The 20,175-nt window shown below is 40.0% G+C and overlaps 1 protein-coding gene and 1 long non-coding RNA gene across 2 annotated transcripts; both read right to left on the bottom strand.

The window, feature by feature from the left end:
- Nucleotides 1-416: 416 nt before the first annotated feature.
- On the bottom strand, nt 417-8,306 carry LOC138594737 (uncharacterized). Its single transcript, XM_069665944.1, has 7 exons — nt 8,210-8,306; nt 7,237-7,327; nt 6,998-7,140; nt 6,461-6,671; nt 6,221-6,317; nt 6,020-6,098; nt 417-4,354 (listed from the first exon to the last, which is right to left on the bottom strand). Exons 1-7 carry the CDS (start codon nt 8,291-8,293, stop codon nt 3,368-3,370), a joined length of 1,692 nt encoding a protein of 563 aa, XP_069522045.1. The 5' UTR covers nt 8,294-8,306; the 3' UTR covers nt 417-3,367.
- A 1,239-nt stretch (nt 8,307-9,545) lies between these two features.
- Nucleotides 9,546-19,847, bottom strand: LOC138594206 (uncharacterized). The gene is made up of 3 exons (XR_011308434.1): nt 19,779-19,847; nt 11,108-11,166; nt 9,546-9,748 (listed from the first exon to the last, which is right to left on the bottom strand). It is a non-coding gene; the product is annotated as an uncharacterized lncRNA (long non-coding RNA).
- Nucleotides 19,848-20,175: the final 328 nt, after the last annotated feature.

The following is a 20,175-nucleotide window of genomic DNA, read 5'->3' as shown; positions in this document are numbered from 1 at the left end:
ACTGATGTCACTAATCATTACCTAGCAACAATGATGCTTCCTCCCCCTGTGCACCTGCACAGGTAAATCTGAAGGGACTGAAGCAGGGTGAGGCTTTCTATGTACTCATTTCACTTTCCATGCAAACAAGGTCTCCCAGTGGGCCGTGACGTAAGTCTGCAGCACAGAGAGAGCCTGAGGTTGAGACAGCGATTTGTTTATTAAAGGTGACTCTGACTTTTCATAATAGCATAGATTCATGATTTCTGCATCAATGTTTTTAAGTGTCTGTAAATCTGTCGTGATATTATTATCAGCATGTTGTGTTAGGCCTGCAATAATTGCTTCATCTTTAAGCATTCTGAAAATACATATCAAAATCAATAGTAAAAGAAATCCAAGTACAACTTTTCAATATATTTACAATATATTTTATTGGGAATTTCAACACGTTTGCCTTTTTAAAAATATCACACAGGTCATTGCACACAGTGTTGCATAGGAAACTGCAAGCAACCAGTGATGTGGCATAATACAGACTAAGGAGATATTACTATGTGAAATTAGTTTCTGTTCTCATTTTCAGCCGTCCTTTAAAGATAAACAGTAAAACATGGAGGTCTTGTGTTGACATGCTGACGTCTATGATGAACCAAATTTACTCCACAGCAGCATTTCATCGCTGGCCGTACTAACTCATGACAGTTTTTTGCTAAAGCAGCCTTTCCCATTCTAAAGGATTTTTAATATCTATGAATATTCTGGGGACAACATAAACCTTTCGTCACACATAAAGGTTAGGTAAAATATTTCCCAACATATTTGTATTTCATAAACAGAAAAAGTTGGCCTACAGCAATGAAGTGCAAATAAATAATCCATCGAAATTCATGTAATCATTTTTACAGTTTAACTAAATCCCAATCTCGTTTTCACAGAGCCGCACAGGAAGGAGGCTCATCATTAAAGACGTTGCGTGTCGTAACGATCACAACTGACGAATGAGACCGACTCTACACGACTCCACTTATAATGTCTTTAAACAGAATAAGAAGGTCAGCATTTAACTGAGGACTTCAATCAATGCATTTACAGGAGGGACGTGGATGTCTCCCTCACTTTATGTGTGTGTTTCTGTGACGAGCATGTGAGGAGACGCTGCTCCAGGTATGGGAGGAACAGAGCACAAGGGCAGAGTGTGCAGTAATGACGTTCTTTTTTGACAGACTTTTAAACATAATTATAATACAAATATATTTGAGGGGGTTTGCAGTGTGCCCTACTAATTCTAAATGCGTTTCGCGTTTTCAACTAACCTGTTTTCAAATAACCTGCTGAAATATTGAAGTTACAGCCTGGATTATTTCAGTTGTTGAGCTAAAATTAATGTTGGCTCACTAGCCTCAATGCTCAGTATATAAAATTAGCCCTGCTAATGCTACTCACGTTAGCATAGCTAACAGTTCTCCTCCATTTTTAGACATTGAATCCAGAGCTGCCATCACTGTTATCTTTCTAAAAATGTGAAAACCCTTTTAAATTCTTTATCATACCCCAGCAGCCCCGTGCATGAAAAGAACTAAACATTCTCTTTTTGCTGCTCGCCCCCGTTTGCTTTGCGCCGCTACGTGACTCGTGGTTTTTCTATTGAACAACCATTGTTATTAAACTGGATCACTTTTTGTGTGATCCAAAGCACCATAAAATATTAAAGGTAACATAGCCGTCTTACAACTATACATTCACGACTATTTTGTTTAAACAGTTTACCCACATGACTGATGATGCCATGATTCATTTAAATTTCGGACCACTGGTGGCGCAAGAGTGCAATGTTTTGATGGATGCGTAGCTTTTTTGTATCCATGCCTTGATGCACCAGCAGAGATCACACAGGAGAGATTTAATATCATTTCTTCATTTCTTATTTAAAAAAGACAGAACAGTCGATGCAGTTGTTACAGTAACAGCTCACCAGTTAAAGAGGTGACGACGTCTACAAGCAGCTGAGAATAGTGCAACTTTCAAAACATTCAAAAATAAGAGCGTGCTCTTTATAAGGTAAAAAATGCAATCAACATGTTTGTTGGCCTTTGAGGACACATTCAGTGTGGTTTGGTTAGAAATGTTTGACATAAGCAAATCTCTAACTGTTTCCAATGATTGAAAGGACATCTGGTAAATTTCCACATCAGAGAAACTTCATTGATCGACTGTAAGTAGGACTTACAGTCAATCTGAGAATCTAAAAATGACAAAGATTAAAAATGAAGAATAAAAGGTAAGGTGCAGCCCAAATTCAGTCATAACTTAAAGGAGACTGTAAGTAGGACTTACAGTCAATCAAAAATGCATTGACAACAAGCCTCTGTAAACTATACAACAGCACAAAACATGATGTCTCTTGAATGACTCTAGGTAAATGAGTGCTTTTCAAGACATTTATCAGACTGTATGCAGACAACACTCCTATATAGAAATCCTTTGATACAAAAAACTGGAATACATTGTTCAAACATCTGAGAAGTCTCATAATAATAAACATAACAATAATAAACATAACAACAAAATATAGATGCCAGAAACCCATGTTAAGCCGTAAAACCATTACATGCGTGATAGAAAACAGATCATAAGCATACAAAGCTTCATATCTGCATCAAATAACCAAAGATAAAATGTGAGATAACTTTGCTATCGCACCCCCAAAATGAGTGCAGTTAGAAAACCAAATGCACAAATAGCGAAATGCACCCCTGGCGTCGTGGTGAAACCACATTAAAGTGATCAAATACTGCCATGAAATGTGAGCAACAGAAAAAATCCAACTTATTTAAAAACCAAAGGATTATGGAGGGATGAAACTGCCAAAATCTGAAATAATCAATAGTCAATAGGTCCTACCTTATTCATACAACTCATGTCAGTCAAATTTGTTAACAATGAGTGAGTGAGTGAGTGGAAACAACAAAATCTTTGTTTTTGACCATAAAATGACACCTTGTTTGGTGTTCAAAACCCAACTTAATGTTTACAGAAGCAGCCCAAAATTCATCTACCAGCCCATGGTAATCAAAATAATGTATTTTTTTGCTTTTTCTTTTAGATTTGGATTGTAGATAGAGCAGCTGCGTCGAGGAATGAGCCTCTGAAAAACAGGGCGTGCGCCTTAGCCGCTGAGTAAAACTGGTGCTCCTTTGATAGATACTTTCATTAAGACACTCTAGAATAAAATACTTGCAATAAAATAAATAGATCTGTAATATCCATATGATTACCTGATACTGAGAACATGCATGCATTAGCTCACTGTCCAGCAATCACTAATCCAGGTCGTGCTACAAGCTATTGTACAAAATTCCTCCAGAGGAGACTTCTGTCTCTATATTTAGCTCTGTTCCTGTCTTACTGGCATATATCCGTCAGCAGGGGGCTCCACAGAGCTGCTGGTAGACATGAGAGCAATCCTCTCCAGTATGTGACCTGTCAGAGGTCGCGGAGCTGGACGAAAAGCTGGGCCGGCGAAGTTCAAAGACAGGGGTGTGACGGGAGAGAAGGAGCATTGTAAAATGCTGGACGGAGGAGGAAACAGGAGGGTCGTGAATTCAGTGGACTTGTCGACATCCTCCAGGCTCTCTTCATGACTGAACTGCTCCTCGTCCCCGCTGCTGATACCCAAGTCAAGGCTTTGGAGCTCAGGGCTGTCAGGCTGCAGATTTTGGACTCGCTCATAATCGGAACAAACCTGAATGGAGCCTTTGCCAAAAATATCTCCAGCGCCTCCAAACAGCTTCTGAAAATCTACTTCTTTTGTATCCCCTCCCTTTCTCTCTTCCTTTTCTAAAGGCCCCTCATCAGTCACATTTATGCTATCTGCCTCCACGCTCTCTTGACTGACCTCCTCGCCGCTGCATACGCCTGAATCTAGACTCTGGAGCCTGGAGCGTTCGAGCTGGAGCTTCTCAACCTTCTCATAGTCTGAGATTACCGGTACAAGCTTGCTGTTATTGCTTCCTTTGGAGAGCAACTGTAGGATCGCCATCCCTGTACCTCTCACTTCCTCACTCTCCTGTTCTGCATCTTTATCCTTACTTTGACTACAAACAGGACCGTAAGGGGTATCAGCAGCACAGGGATCCAGATTCCCAGAGGTGAGCAAGACAGCAGGAGGAGGACGAGCATGACACAGGTGGGCATAACTTGGGTTGGAGAAGCCTGAGTTGCTGTTTGACTCGAAACTGCTTTTGCTTTTCATCTTCTCTGCCAGTGCCTCCTCTGGCCTGCAGAGGGCAACAACATCCACAGGGGAGGCGATCTCTACAGAGGTGATATCCAGGGGTTTGAAAATGGTGCTGAAGTGAGGACTCAACCAATTCTGGAGGAGAGAGAGGAGGAATTGTGAAAAATACGAGAAATTAAATCTGCATTAGACTTCAGAGTTGTAAAGCTAAAAATACTGCAGCTCTGTGAACAGGATGCGACGTTGCTACAGCGGAGCATAGTTCATGTGTCTTTCAACGACATAGAAATTTCTTCCGTCTGGTTTCACAACCTACACGAGTCGTACATGTGCTGTTTGGTTTTTGTATGACCTTTTAATATGTGTTGTTATCTTTAAAGTTCCAATGAAATAGCAAGCGGAGGCCGTCGCTAGGGAGGGACTTGTCCCGGAAATGTATTGGCATGAACAGCAGCGGAGAGTGCTGAAGTTCATTAGACCAAAAGGTCAAATTTCACACTAAAACAGCACCACACCGACCCAGTCAGTCACTGGAACATCGAAGGCCTGGGTCTACTAGCGCCGCTTTTTGTGCTGGCAGCGCCCACAACCTCTGGCAGCACTTCAGTAGGGATCGTTAAGTCAGTTTTAAATTGCCCTGTATGCTAAATATTTGCTTTTATTCATTAAATTGGACCAAAAAAAACCCATAAAAACAATGTAAAGGAATCATGTCCTGACATTAGCAGCAGCTCTACAGCTGGAAATTGTACCCTCATAAAAACGAAACCGTTAGCTTCTCCTCTGCCATTGTTGTGACGAAGTCTATATCTGAAGTCCCGCCCCTTCTTGAATTTGATTGGTCGTTGAGGGAGAAGTGACATTGACGAGCGCAATGGTGTTCCAAAAAACTATTTTCAACTGAGAGCGCTGAGCTGATGCCGAGGACGTTTTTGGGCTGGGGACGCTGAGCGTTGAAAACACTGAACTGCATTGGTTCTGTATAGAAAACGCAAAAAACGCTGTTAGTGGACACAGGCCCTTATAGTCATATGGAAGAACGGTAGTTTCATTCATCAATAGATTAGTACAGCCCCTAAGTGCAGGACTGGTCACTAACATCTATGATGATTTCAGGACATGAAAAACCAATAGCATGAAATAAAAAAGAAATCATTAAGAAATAAAAAAAAATCTGTTTTGATTTCATACTAACTTTGCAGCTGCACTTATAAATATTTTTAACCTGCTCTATGAAGCTTTATGGAGCGTTTATAATTTACACCTGATTGTTTTGGCTGTCTCGCTGCAAACTTAAGGTCAATGTTGAGTTAATTTAGGGTCAAACTCTCTGATAAACCCACCACCTTTACTAAGGGTTAACCTTTTAGTCTTGAGCACTTTTGTTACTTTATGTATCATGTTTTACAAGTTTCCTCACTGAAGAAGAAAGTTGAACATACAAAGCAGCTGGAGAAGCCAGATATATTTTCTTAGAGGTTGGTCAACACCAAAACAGAGTTAAAAGAAGAGGGAAAACTGGACGGACATGTGAACAATGACTGAAAGACAACTGCTAATTAAAGCTAATGATGCTGTCCGTCCGCGATGTGTTTACCATAATAATAAATCAAACTGGTTTGAACTAGTTCTGCTGCCTCAAAATGGCTAAATCATATAAATGTATTCAGTTACAGTTATACAGTTTTATGCGCTGTTACAATAATTGAAATCATGTTCCACTGTGAACAAGGTCTGTGTTATAAAGATTAGTCTTGATTTAAAGAAAGAGAAAAGAGAAAGAAGATTTCATGAACTTACCTGGAAATTTACATCCTTCAGGAAGGACTTTGCTGGGTTCGGTAGGGGCGGACCTTTGATCCTCTTTACCAAAACAATCCTAAAAGACAGGCAGACATAATGTTTAAGCTAAGAAGTCAGAAAAAAATTTTTTATTTCGCTCTTAATATTTGTAATAATATAATATTTCTAACTCGTCTCGTAACGCAATTGTCTGCTCACCAGATGGTGTTCTTAGCCGTCAGAAATATGACAGCCGGAAGCAAAACAAGCAGTACCACACATGCAACAACTCCAGAAATGACGACCCCAGAACCCTCTAGAAACACAGGACAGAGCATGTTACATTTTATACAAACACTGGTAATGAACATATTCAAGTTGTATCAAGTTGTATGGTAAAAATACTCAATGAAAGATGTTGGAACTTAGTTTGTGTTTATGTGTTTTGTATTTGCTCACCTTTCCCTGATGATTGTTTTGCTCCTCCGACAGATGACTCCCATGATACAGTAGGGCTCCAGTCACTCCAAATAGAATGGGTGTCGTCTGCAACGGCCTTCACTCGAACGCGTGCCTCGTACCGCTCGCCTCGTATCAGCAAGTGAAGTTTCGTTGTGCAGTTCCACTGACATTGCTTTTCGACATATTGTTTTTTCTTCTCAACAGCATCCTGACAAAGAAAATAGCGTGGATGTTAAAAAGCTGCTATTTAATAGGTCTGATCTTTTCCTCTTTATTGCAACAACACAGTACTATAAAATCCCTTAGGGAAAAATCACTTTTTAAAAATGTGAAAAGGTATGGGGGAAAAGTTATAGCAGGCAAAACAAAACTTTTAAGTTTTAGGTTAAAAAAATATATTCAAGCTATTTTTTTTTTACTGTTTGCTATTGTACACCTTTCAGCCTGCCATTGTCTAAATCATTTAAATTCATTTTTAAATATGCACTCATTCATGTATTTACATATTAATGGAGAAACCAAAAATATACACACTCTCCATGACTGATCATCCTGTTTCCACTGCAGCTGGAAGTTGAAACATTTGATTCTATATCGTTTGGTACCAGGGGGAATCCAGGACACGGTGGTAGAGTTGGTTTCTATGATTTCTGGTTGTGGCGGATGATCCAGCTTTACTGCAGTATCACACACACACACAGTCTGTTTTAGGTCATCATGAATGGCTCACAAGGTAAGTCTGACAGAGACGAGACATTATCCAGAGTACTCACTGTGACATGATGGCTTGTAGGAGGAAATGTTCAAAATTTGCTTCGTAGAGTCACAGGTCAGATCAATGAAAAACTCGCTTACGGTCTGAAACTGAGGAAAAAATAAAAGAACTTTGCGTAAAATTAGAAACCATTCTTGATAAAATAAGATTTAAGGGGCTTTGGACACCATGATGCTTTTGTTTGGTAGTAAAGTTGCTTAATTTTTCTATAGTGTCAGTCATTGAAATGATTGATTAAAAGCTGCAGCTAATAGCCTTAAACGTGGAGAGTAAGAGCTGCAGCGCACGTTCGAACTTTGGAACAAATTAGTTGTAAAATAATGTAGGCAACAGTTTGTTTAAGTGTAAGAGAGGATATTTAGAGATGCTCAATATTTAGAGGGTAGTTCAAAAATTTAGGAAGTATATTTTTATACATGAGAAGACTGATAACCGCCTCTTGGCTTAGCACAACAAAATTGAAACAACAAGCCTCCAAATGTCCAAAAACAACCTGTATAGGATGCACGATATTGGATTTTTTTCCTCTGATGTCACGCTTATGTTTGAAAGCTCAAATGCAGGTATAGTCATCTTGTGTTCAAGGCTGTAACTCGTATAAATTGAGGTTATCTGACAATTGTTATCATTTGTCACTTCTCGATAAATGAGCAACTGAAGAGACAATAAAGCGTTAAAATGTCTTGGCAAATCCAAATACATTCAATAACCCTTTAGCAGTTACTGTTACAGTTAGACAAAAGCTATTGCTAACAATCAACCACCTCCCCGCAAACATTGTGCTAGCTAGCTAGCATGCTATCAAAAATATCACATGGAGGCAGCAACATGGAGGTGTTAAAATGAAATTAAAGTTTTAACAAACTAAATGGTATGTTTTTTAGGGTATTACATTTGTACAGTTATTAAATAGTCTTTACAAAAACATGGGCTTGTCACTATAATGTTGTGTCATAGAGCTTCTTACTCACAACTTCACCCGACTTTTCTTTTAACGTTGTGAAGATCACGGAGCACTTCTTTTGCGCTGGTCTAGAGACGTCAATCGGCTTCATGTCACAGGAAGAGTCGGGAAAATAACTTATTAAAGAAAAGAAAAAAAGGCTAGTTAGGGTGATTAATTCAACTATATGTTTAGGTATTATCATGCATCGGCAGTTCACAGGCGGCCATTTTGCTCGAGGACAGAGCCACCCTAAGTGTCAGAATCTTACAAATCTTTAAAGCTTATGTTTCAAGGAATGCAAAATATAACAACCAACTTCAACTTTGCACTATTTGTTGACCTCATTGTTGGTACTTAATGCAGATAAGTCTATGTTAGAATTTGGTTTCTACTGCATTTAAAGGTTTACACATGAATCAGAAGTCTTTTTCATAAACATTTTCTTCATAAAGGTGCTGTTGCATGGTCAGTAAATGTAAATCTGTTATTTACTTGTTGCATTTCTTTTTGCAAAGTTAGGAGAGCCATGTTTAAGTCAAGGCTGATGATAATTTACACATAAAAGAATAATCCTGGTCCATTCCCAAAAGGGTTAGGTTACAGCTTGGTAATAAAACCCTGGTATAAGACAGACCCCAATGCTTAGCTGTATGTATCAGCACTGGAAAATTCAGATGGGTGCGTTCATAACATACATTTTTATTTTTCTGATTTGGACTCAGAGTAACTTTACATTTGCGTCTACTCTTAGTACATTTCCCCTCTAGTTTTTATTCTATGACTGCTGTTACCTGCCCTTGCGATCTTTGGTGCGTATTGTGCACCCATGGTCAGACTGATGTGTGCTGTTCCAAAAACAAGTGATGGTACGGTTGTAGTCGGTGTTGCAGGAGAAATCTGTAAGAAATAATGGAGATGAGATGAAATTAGAAGGATGAAACTTCATAATTTTCAAGAACGTTTTGGTTGCAATGAGTCTTGTGTAAAAAACAACTCTTTAATCAATTACCGTCATATTCGGTGTATAAGACGCACTTTTAATACTTTTTTTTTTTTTCTAAAAAGTGGGCTTTGCCCTATATACTGGTAGAGCCAATACACCAGTATAAAATGCAGAGAGGTATGTTATTGTATTACGGTATTTTACCCAGACGATGGCGCTATCCAGTTGTTAAGTGGTGACGCTACATCTCCGCCTTAAACTGTTTCAGGGTCCAAGCTGCTACAACGTCTCGTATTTACAATATACCGCAGTGCTGTTAAGTGTTTTCCTTGCTGCTTTAAGCGAGGACAACTAACTTGATTGCTACTTATATTCCAGAATTTACGATATTTTTTTTACAAAAATCTCTTACCTTTAACTGGTTGGCTGGAGCAATGATCATCTTGTGAGTTACAGACATGAAGCAGAGCAATAAGAAGAAACAGCAGAGTGGTTTCCTTATTTCTCTCCATTTATCGTTTCATCAATCGTCTCTTTTGGGAGATCCTGGGTTTGGAGATTGGAGAGGTGGTGTTGTTATTGGTTCAGGTTGTAACTCACTGCTTCTGCCTTCTTCTCATCCTGTTAAGAAGAAAAGATACAGCTGTTCACAGGTGGCAGAGGGATAAAACATAATGTATTCTGCTTTTCATGCTATTTGTCACAGGGTCTTTCTGTAGACACACACAAACGCTATGGACCACAAATACAGCAGAAAAGAGTTGTGACCCCGGCAGGTGATCGGAAAAACAGAAACAGAAAGTTTCGGATCCCGCTTCAGTTCGTGTGCTGTGGTCTGATTAGACACCTGTTGTCATGTGCCAGATTTATTTAACCCAAATGTGACTAAAAACTCTTTATCAGGGTGCTGGTTTAGCTCAGCGGTTAAATCGTGTGTGCCATAAACAGAAGCTCCGACATCAAAACGGCGACCCTGGGTTCAACTCCCACCCTCGGCCTTTTCTTCACCTGTTTCTGACATTATCCACTTTCCTATCTCTCTCCATGAAGGCTTAAAAGGCCCAAAAAAATCTCTTAGTCTTAAATATTGTCTATTCATTTATATATATTTTTCCATTGACAGATTGTGACAGCAGCCCCTTGTATCTGGGATCAAGAGTGTTGAGCTTAAGCCAGAAGTCTCACTATCATTGTTTTCTATTTCTGTTTTAATTGGGGCTTGTTTTAAAGAACCAATTTATTTGGGTCCTTTGGGACCCCAGTCAAGAGCACGCAATTCTGCTTATGCAACATTAAAGATGCAACTATTTATTGAGGTTCATTTTGTCGTGGCTTCCTAGATGTGGTTTCAAAGTTTCAGGGAGTTTCAGCCCTTTTAGACCTTGTGTCACAGGTCTTTTACAAAGCCTTTCTGCCATATCATTTTCACATGAACAGAGTACTTCGCTTACTTTTTAACTTGAAGCAACAAGGCAATAAAGACCCCACAATGAATGTTGGACTCTGTTGCCTAATTCTTTTACCCTTCTCATAATGTCAAACTAAAACACACCCTCATTGTGTGTGAATGTTGAGGTTCAGTATTTTGCCAGAGGACACTTTAACGTGAGGACTGGAGGAGCTGTTGATCCAAGAGCCAATGCTACAATTCCAGCAGAATCCACTCTACCTCCTGAGCCACAACCGTCCTAGCACAGCCGTTAATATGAAAACATCCATAATAAGTTCCTACACCACAGCCTGACTCATCAGAAGTGTGTGCAAAACCCAATTACCTATGGGTAAACTGAGCAATCCTCATCGTATCTGCGTCTCATTAAAGTTAGGAAAATACAAGCCAAGCAAACGCCTGCCTGCTCAGGCATCACATCCTCTCTTACCACCCGGCGACAGTATGTGATGTGCCACTTCTTAAAAGTTAAACATAAACATACTTAGGCGTAGAAATGAGCATGAGATATGAACTTAAATGTGTATTACCTGTTGGTTCAGCTGCTCAGAATGTGCTTCAAGTTGCTGAATTCATTCCCTCTGATGTCCTGAGAAAGAATAGACAGACTGATTATATCAACTCAGAGGAAATGGCAAACCACATCCCCGTAAAGAGGAAAGATAGAAGATACCAGATGCACTACACTGAAGGCCACTACTGAGAAATTTAATCTTGAATTAATGTCACTTTTGAGGTCCTCCTTCAGTTTGGCTCCACCCCCTACTTTCAAGGTGCGAGGGATTTTTTGTTGTTGTTGTTGATTGCACTTCAAAGTGTCTTGTACTTACCTTCCACGAAAAATAGGGACATATCTTAACGGCAAAAAGTGTTGCTATAATTAGAAGCGGATACATTTCAGGGGAAACAGGAAATAATCCATCAGACGGATGTAACACAGGTGGATACTGGCTACCTAACTGTTGATACAGTTAGTGTCCCCTGAACAAGTTAACTGTTAACTTTTCTTTACTTCCCCTCAGCCTCAGCCAGCCATTTCCCCTAGTATAAATATATTTCCAAGCACAGTATGGCGTTAAATATCTCCAATTTGATGCTTCTTCTCTTTTCCCCACATACACCCTTTGTGGCAACCATTTAGTATTTACATATTGAAGAGCATTTGCTTCTTATCTCAACCACACTTGACATTTCAGCTGTCAAAAACAGGATGAAATATGAGTGTGTCTCAGGTTTGCTTTGTGAAAATGTGGTTATTAAAACCCACTGCAAAGTGACCCACAAACACCCACAGCCCCAGTTACTAAAAACACTTTGTCTCTGCACAACAGTAAGACTTTTACATTTCAGTGTAAAAACTTTTTATTCTACAGCCTGCAGAAAAAAAATGTATATCTTTTTTTTCTCTTTCCATTTCCGTCAGGGGAATGCACACGTCGTTGCTGACAAAAGGTCACCTGTTGTTAATGCGGTTTGAGTAAAGGTGGGAGTTTTATTTCTGAGAATCAAATGTTCAGACAGATGCACTTCCTGTTTACAACACCTATTTCTCTTAAAACAGCAGTGATAAGATTACAGGTCATGTTCTCAGCAATCATTAACTTAACGATGAGGGAGTCCAAAAGATGTCTTATAGCAGAAGTTGACCTATCTAACACTTCGCTTTTTTTTCTTTGCTGTTTCTGAATGTTGAAGAAAAACAAACCAAAAAAACTTCACACTTGTTATTAAAAAAAAAGGTGAGAAAAAGGAAGCTAAACCATTAGAGTCACAGTGTACCCTTTAGATTCAGTCTGCTCCGTTATAACTGCTGCTTATAAGGGGCCAAAAGTTTTTAATCGAGTAGCAACCACAAATTGCAGCATTGGAAGTTTGTAAAAAGAAAGTACAGACCCTTCAAGTCCATGCCACTGTACGTTTCTGCATGTGGAAAGGATTGAGACATCCCTCATAGAAATTGCATAATTTGGCCTTCCAAGAACACAACCCTGAAGTTATACAGAAGCCAACATCATCACTGAGGTAAGACGGGCCAAGATTAAATTTGCCTTAAGATGAACACAAGCAAGCATAGCATAAACTTAAAGCAACTATGAGGACGTTCATTACGTGTAGATTTTGGCGCCCCCTGTGGATGAAGCAGAATTTCTTATCTCTTTACTGATTGTGTCCTTAAGCTGTGTTTGACAACGGATACTTACTACAATCTGCATACTGCGTTCGGCGGTAGTATGCAGTATGGAGCTGTTCAAATTTATTTAGCAGTATGCTACGCCCGGCGCCATTTCCAGTTTTGGAAAGTAGAAGTAAACAATAGGCGGACAAAAGCAAACCGCCGCTTCTTCAGCTATAGCGCCCCCTTCTGCTGGAATGCTGCTGCTGTCCGCCATTTCACCTGCTGCTGTGACGTTCCAGCGCTTTGCATTGTGGGATACAGTAGGCGAGGTAGACTGGTCCGATGCATACTGGAGATTTTTTCCAAATCAGTACGACATCCGGGTATTTTTAGAGCATACTGCACATTTTGCTTTTGTTTGCATACTACATACTACATTTTGGCCAAATCAGTACGTACTGCTAGTATAGTCTGGTATTTTGAACACAGCCAGAGACCGTATAAAAAGATGGACGACATGACAGCTCCTTAAAAGTGAATCCAAAACCTCTCCATCGCCCCCTGCTGACTGGCTGCAGAATAGCTCATAAAGCCCGCCTCTGCATGTTGACAAATGGGACATGAGTCAAACTACAAAATCAAAATACACATCAAATACATTTTTCTCAAACATGGTTTCTGTCATTATAGTAAGTTCTTATCACGCTGATTTACGTCCAAGTGTTCATTTTTCTGACAAGTTTACTTTTAATTAGTAATTTGATGCTGTAAAAAGGATGATTGACAGCTCTGTTGACAAATACAGCTGCTGCAGCCGACCTGTTCCAGATTAGCAGAGCGGAGGACTATCAGATTGCCCTCAAAGTTATTTGATGTGGGTGATAACATGCTTATGCTTCAGCTGCGTGAAAACAAGTTACCTTTATGTAAATCACAGCACATTTTTGAGTCTGTCAGAGGTGGGAAGTGATGAAGTACAAATACTTCTTTACCATACTTTTGTATCCGTACTTTACTTGAGTATTTATTGTTCTGACAACTTTTTACTGTTACTCCCAACATTTGAACACAAAAATCTGTACTTTCGACTCCTGACATTCTCAAAACAGGTTTGTTACTTTAGTTTTAATGCACGCGAGGGGAATGATGCACACGGTTATCTTTATTTTGGTCTCTGCACGCTGCCTTCCCAACATCAAGACTGATATCAAAGCTGTAAAAAGTGACCTCAGTTCGGTTCAGTCTTTAGTCTTTATATAGTCTGAAATTTGACTTGCAGCAAAACTACACCGTGTCCAGTGATAATAAACGAAGAAATTGTCCCAGCGTGCCGATGACTGTTTTCGTTTTGCCCAGTTATCAAAAGAGGTATCGTGTATTGCTGAAGTTCAACTCTAGAACAAAGTTCATGTTCATTATTGACAGTATATAGTTTTATTTTATTTTAAGCTTCAATGTTTAAGTTTAACTGTTGTTGAATTATTATTATCATTATTATTATTATTGTGAGGTTTAGTTAGCTTTGCACAGAAGTGCTCGGTAAATTGTCCTTCAGTGGAATACTTTTGTACTTAAGTACATTTCAGAGCCTGTACTTTCTTACTTTTACTTGAGTAAAGGAGTTGAATCAGTAATTCTACTTTTACCAAAGTCTTTTTTTACACAAATATCTGTACTTCTACTTAAGTATAGAATATGTGTACTTTTGCTTCCTCTGCTGTTTGTCAGTGAAAGTAATTGTCTGGTAAAACGGCATCAAGCAGGGGTGTGGTTACAATTGTTAACCACAGTTTAAGATACTTTGTGAACTCACATACAACCATGATTAAACTGTTAACCATATATAGACTTCAATGGAAGTCACATGATAACGATGGAGTTTGTAAGACAGTCAGTTTTGTGAAAAGTATGTCAACAAATCATAACAAAAAATTAATGATTTTATAGACACTGCAATACCGCATTTATTATAAATCTCTGCAATGGCACAACCTGAGCAATGTCTGCAAACTAAGCATATGCAGATTGACGGTGGCATTTACCAAGCTGTATCCATTAACCAGACGCTGGTTTGTGACGCCCCTTCTGAGGCCTCCAGTTTGTAGCCATGCCCCATGCCTTTCTTTAATGCCTATTTAAAGCAATAATCTTGAAGATTTTCATGTAAATAAATAAGTCTGTTAAGTCGCTATCTGTCATCGAATGAGGTAACACAATGGTGATTGAGTCTATGGCCCACTGAGGAAAGCCTTTGCATTTGCAGTATTACAGACTGGGTGTCTGTGGCGACTTTAGCGGGAAAAATCACAAGCGGCGCCCAGTTAGTGATGCGTGTTCCATCAGCCAGCAGTGGTTGGTCTGCCAGAGAGGGTAGGCGGAGCTAAGCGGCTGCTTTTCCGGTCTCTGCAAGTGTTGCAAGTAAACAGTAATCTACTACGGCTGAACAAACAAAGAAAAGATGGATGACTACAGATACAACTTCAACAAGAAGTGAAAATCCAAAGAAAAAGAAACAAACTCGACGCTCAGATGAAGGCAAACAGTCTGAGTTACAACCGGAGCCAACCGTGGACGTCACACATGCGACATGGTCTAGATATCTGGGAAGTGTGCCGTTTACCGTTTATCACCATAGGTGCCACTGAAAAGAACGAAACTCAGATCTTTGAGATTATCACTTTAACTTTAAATGGGACCATCACTTGTGAAATTAACACCATGCTGTTTTGGAGAAGACCTCAAACTAGCACTTAAGCTCAGAAACTCACCAGGACAATGCTTACTGAGGTACTAAATCAAGTAAAAGAAACAGTGCAGTTGCTCCCCGCTGGGAATTAGAAATGCAGGTATGAGAGGCTATGTCCACTTCTTAAGTTCGGTTTTTTACCACCTTTTGAAACTATCGACTTCTAGGATCTGGTGTTTTTGGAACTTGAGTCATACAGGGAGTCAAACTTTGACCTAATCTCCCTCAGGTTCCCCAGTATCTCTTCTTTAACCTTTAAACTCTCTGTCGAACAACCACAGGGAGTAGTCCTTTAACACGTTTAAAATGTCTCAAGGCTGTTTCTGGTTGGTAAGGTTTGTTGGAAGTATGACAAGATATCCTTTGTGTAAATTCAGGTGATGATGTCAAGTCTGCACAGTCATGAAACTGGAGTCCAGAGTTATGTCTGATGTCATGAGATGTCATGTCACTATTCAAAGTCATGCTGTACAGTACAACAACTTCCCCATCCATAGGTCAGTGCTGTCGTGTATTTTCCCACACTGGAGATTTGGATGACTCTCAGTCCATCTCATAATCAGTGACAGACAGTGGGAAAAACCTCAGTGGGGAAGAAGCACTTTGAATCTAGTTAACACATCAAGAACTCTGCAAAGACTGACTTTGGGTCTCTGTCTTATCTCTCTTACCTAAATAGGTTTCCATTTATATCTGTCAACTTCTGAAATTTCGGATTTCCCCCAAACTGTGCTGTGAAATGAAAAAAAGCTGACACTCTCTCTCTCTTTCCTCTCATTCTCTCTTTCCTTTCTCAGTTTCTAGTGCGAAAAAACAACCACAAACTACACAGTCACACACACAACTGACACAAAAACCACTTCCTTCTCTTCCCAGAAAGCTGCTGGTGGTTCCAATAAGAAAAGAAGACATTCACCATCAGAAGCAGTTCCTTTCTGTTATAAGTGATGTATACTGACCATTGTGGTGGCTGTATTTGACGTGGCACACAAACATTTAAGGTCATTCAAATCTGTTGGAAAAATCTAACATGAACTTTAGATGATGTGTATATTTCTAATGAATTGTGGTCTCACTGATCAGCAGAACTCATCACTTGTTGTTTGTTGCACTCAAGATTTTCATTAATAATCGTTTCAGGTCAAAGTAGCCTGAAAAACTATAAGAATACTGATGTGAACACGATGTCAGAGCAAGAAGCACCATAAATCTTTGGTTAGAAATGTGTTTAAGATGATAAATGATAAGATAAATAATAGTTATTGAGGAGTTTGATTGCCTAAGAGTAAGTATGATGCCTCACTTCTTTCAATTACAAACTCTCTACATAAGCTAGCCAGTTTGTGTGGTGTTTTAAGGCATTATAAAAGATCTATTTTATAACCATGTTCTTAAAGGGCCAGTTCGCCGATTTTCAACCTCAGTCCTATCATGCTATTATGGGGAGCTAATGCCATTATGGTAACAAAAAAAAAAAGGAATTTCGCTCTGTGCCTTTGGAGGACGCTATCTGCTTCTCTAATGGGCGCTGGAATACCAGGGAGCTCGCTAAACTACTACTACTTCCTAAACTACTACTACTTCCTCAATCTAGGACGCTGCCTCCGATGTCATGTCTCGTTCAAAATCGTCAGGTTTGAAATGCAGACCTGAAGATTTTTTAGACGATCCACCTGATTCTGTCCCGCTCTGAGACATTACGAAACGGTGGCATTTCACTCCTGCGTCTCTCGCTGGGCCGTTCCTTTCAGACGGAGGGGCGCAATGCACGCTGGGAGTTGTAGGAATATAGAATGTGCGAAACCACGAGCTGTTTGTACAACTTTCTCCACACCTGTGGCGCAAATGTCAAATATTATTGCTTCTCTTGATTACAGAGAACATCAGCTTTGACTGACAGTGGCTTTTTCCAGGGGCGCACTGCCCCTTTAACAGTTTTTAAACAGCACAGACAAACAATGTTGTTCTGTTGGCAGGGGCGGATCCAGACTTTTTGGACTGGGGTGGCCTAACTGGGGCACTGACTTATGCAGGGGTGGCGTGAAGTATGTGTCCACACACCTTCAAAGCAGTTCTTTAAGGACTCAAACAGAAGATGATTGAAAGAAAGCTACAAGCAACACAGCCCAAATAGTTGATTTTAACACGTCCTGCCTCTGACAAGGTAAATAGCCAAACCCAGTTAAGGATTTTGGGGTGGCACTTGGGCCACCCTGGCCCCCCCTCTGGACTCTGTCTGTTGGGTGTCTAAAGACTCCCAAGTTAGTTCAAAACGCTGCTTAACGTGACTAACGACATCTATAAATCATTTTCCTCCCATATTAGCTTCTCTGCACTGATGAATCAAAGAAAACATCTTAACATCCTTCTTCTCACCCACACAACCTTGGTGGCCAGGCACTGTATCTTTCAGAGTTCAGGATTTAGTGTCCAGGAGGCAGACACCTTCTCTAGATTCATCCATCCATTATCTATACCGCTTATTCTGTTCAGGGTCACGGGAACCTATCCCAGCTGTCACTGGGCGAGAGGCGGGGTACACCCTTGACTGATCGCCGGTCAATCACAGGGCTGACTCTCACCTCTCACAGTTACAATTGTAGAGTCACCAATGAACCCAACGAGCATGTCTTATGACTGTGGGAGGAAGCCGAAGTACTCAGAGGGAACCCACGCAGACTCGGGGAGATGTCCCATTGTGAATGTTGTTGTTGCTGTGGGCTGCAATAGGCCTGCTTCACTGTCATATTTCTATTAATGTCAAAGTCGTCATTTCTTTTATTAGTCTTTATTAATACCATATTTGTTTTGTCTCTCTCTTTCTCTCTTAACTCAATTATGAAGCAGGTGTCCATCAAAATAGTTCTGCTCGAGGTTTCTGCCCATTTAAAGGAAGTTACATAATCTTAAATCGTAGGGTTTAGACCCGCTCTACTTCTAAACTGTCAGAAGATATCTTTGTTGTGGTTTGATACAAGTGTGTAAAATCAGAGAATGCTTGTTGCTCTAGAGGCCTGAAACAAACAATGTGTTTCGGTGATTTAACTGAGAGGATTTGGGAGTCTCAGTAGCATTGCTCACCAGATTGTTGCTAACCAGAGGACTCTGGGAAAAAACAGGTAATCCAACCAAAAACTTTAACTCAACTTCCGCCTATCCAAATCTTAAATTAATGTAAAAGATGCTGAGAAGAGAGTGTGGGATGATGGTGAAAGAAATTAACATGAGATGCGACAGCTTTAAGTAGCATGTAGGAGTGAGCAGGGCAACCTGAAATAGAGAGACTGATCAGCTGACTAACAGTGTGGGCTTTGAAGGTTTTTTTTTTCAACATTTACTGGACCGGTTGTAACAAAGTTTGGTATGGACATTCATAGTTTAGACTATGTGTTTGGGGATCTCCGTATTTTTTCTCTTGTTCTCTTGTTTTGGAAAACATTCATGATCCCCACAAGACGAATTTTAATAACTGTGGTGACCCTCTACTCCACTGTCTAGGCATCAAAAGCATGAAATATTCACTTTGTCACATACTTTAGTTAGTTAGCATTGTCATTATATGAATTTTAGCATTTTTACATACTCAAACACAGCCTTATGGAGGGGCTCAGCCTCACCGAGCCCTAAAGTGGCTAAAGAACTTTAAACTTATCTGGGTCCCTGTCTTTCTCTCTGTCCTCACTCGCCCACTCTGTCTGCTTTCTAGTCGCCTTCTTGTCTCACCTTCCTCCATACCAACACTCTTCCCCACATATCTTTTTCACTTCCTTGGTAATGCCTAAATCCTCCTGTATGATAACATGTAAGTAGTGTAGAGTTTTATAAGTCCCCAGCTTTTACTTTGATACAGAACAGAAGATTTTTGATGCCAAACTACTTCATCAGTATTTTTGATGATGCTCTTGATTTGAAACAGCTCATAGGCCTTTAAATTACAACAATTAAATGACATACATGCAACCCGACACTTCTACTACCTGTCCAAACATCAAATGTTCACAACCACTGACGGATTTGATTGGCAGACTGCGAGAGGCCTCTGAAAGTTCTTAGAAAGCTAGCAAGAGGACCTTTAGTTATGTTTGTCTTGTCAGACTCCAGTGTACTCAGAAGGACTTCTCACTTTGCAAGAAAATGTTGAAAGACGGTCACCATCAGAATAACGTCATCCTTGTTGTCTTTCTTGTAAAGCTTTCTTTATCTCTTGATCATAACCAAACACCATATCTTCGCCTGCTGCAGCGTCATTTCCTGCCAGACTCATTCATTCATTAGGCTGAATAAAGGAGCTACATCAGAAAACAGCTGCAGACCACAGATAAGTTAAAAAACAACCAACCTGTCTGGCGTCCTTCTGCGGAGAGCTCTGACTGTCATCACGTACGTACAGAATGATCCATCAGCCTGTACACTCATTCACAATGAATGATAACTTGTTTCCTCTCACAGACAAGAAGTTCTTCAGTGACGAAATGGAAAGAAAAAAACACCACGTGGTTGGTGTGGTTTCCCCACACAACAGAAGCTTAGTGAAAGGCTTTGTATGTTTCAAGAAGTGGAAAAAAAAAGGTGGAAATCCCTTTTAGAGTTTCTTGTCAGCCTGTTTCTTCTTCCTGAAATCACACGTTAGTTTCACGCAAGTAGGTACTGCGACTTTCGGTTAACTGCTCTGCCTAAAGTCTCAGTGTGTCACAGAAGTGTGTTATTTCCAATTCTATTTAAAGGATTGATTTGAC

This window comes from Semicossyphus pulcher, unplaced genomic scaffold (genome assembly GCF_022749685.1).
Source record: "Semicossyphus pulcher isolate SPU_LCO1_2020_fin unplaced genomic scaffold, fSemPul1.0.p SCAF_17, whole genome shotgun sequence".
NCBI classification, from domain to species: domain Eukaryota; kingdom Metazoa; phylum Chordata; class Actinopteri; order Labriformes; family Labridae; genus Semicossyphus; species Semicossyphus pulcher.
Note: the sequence above shows the minus strand (reverse complement) of the source record. Positions and strands in the feature narration are given on the sequence as shown.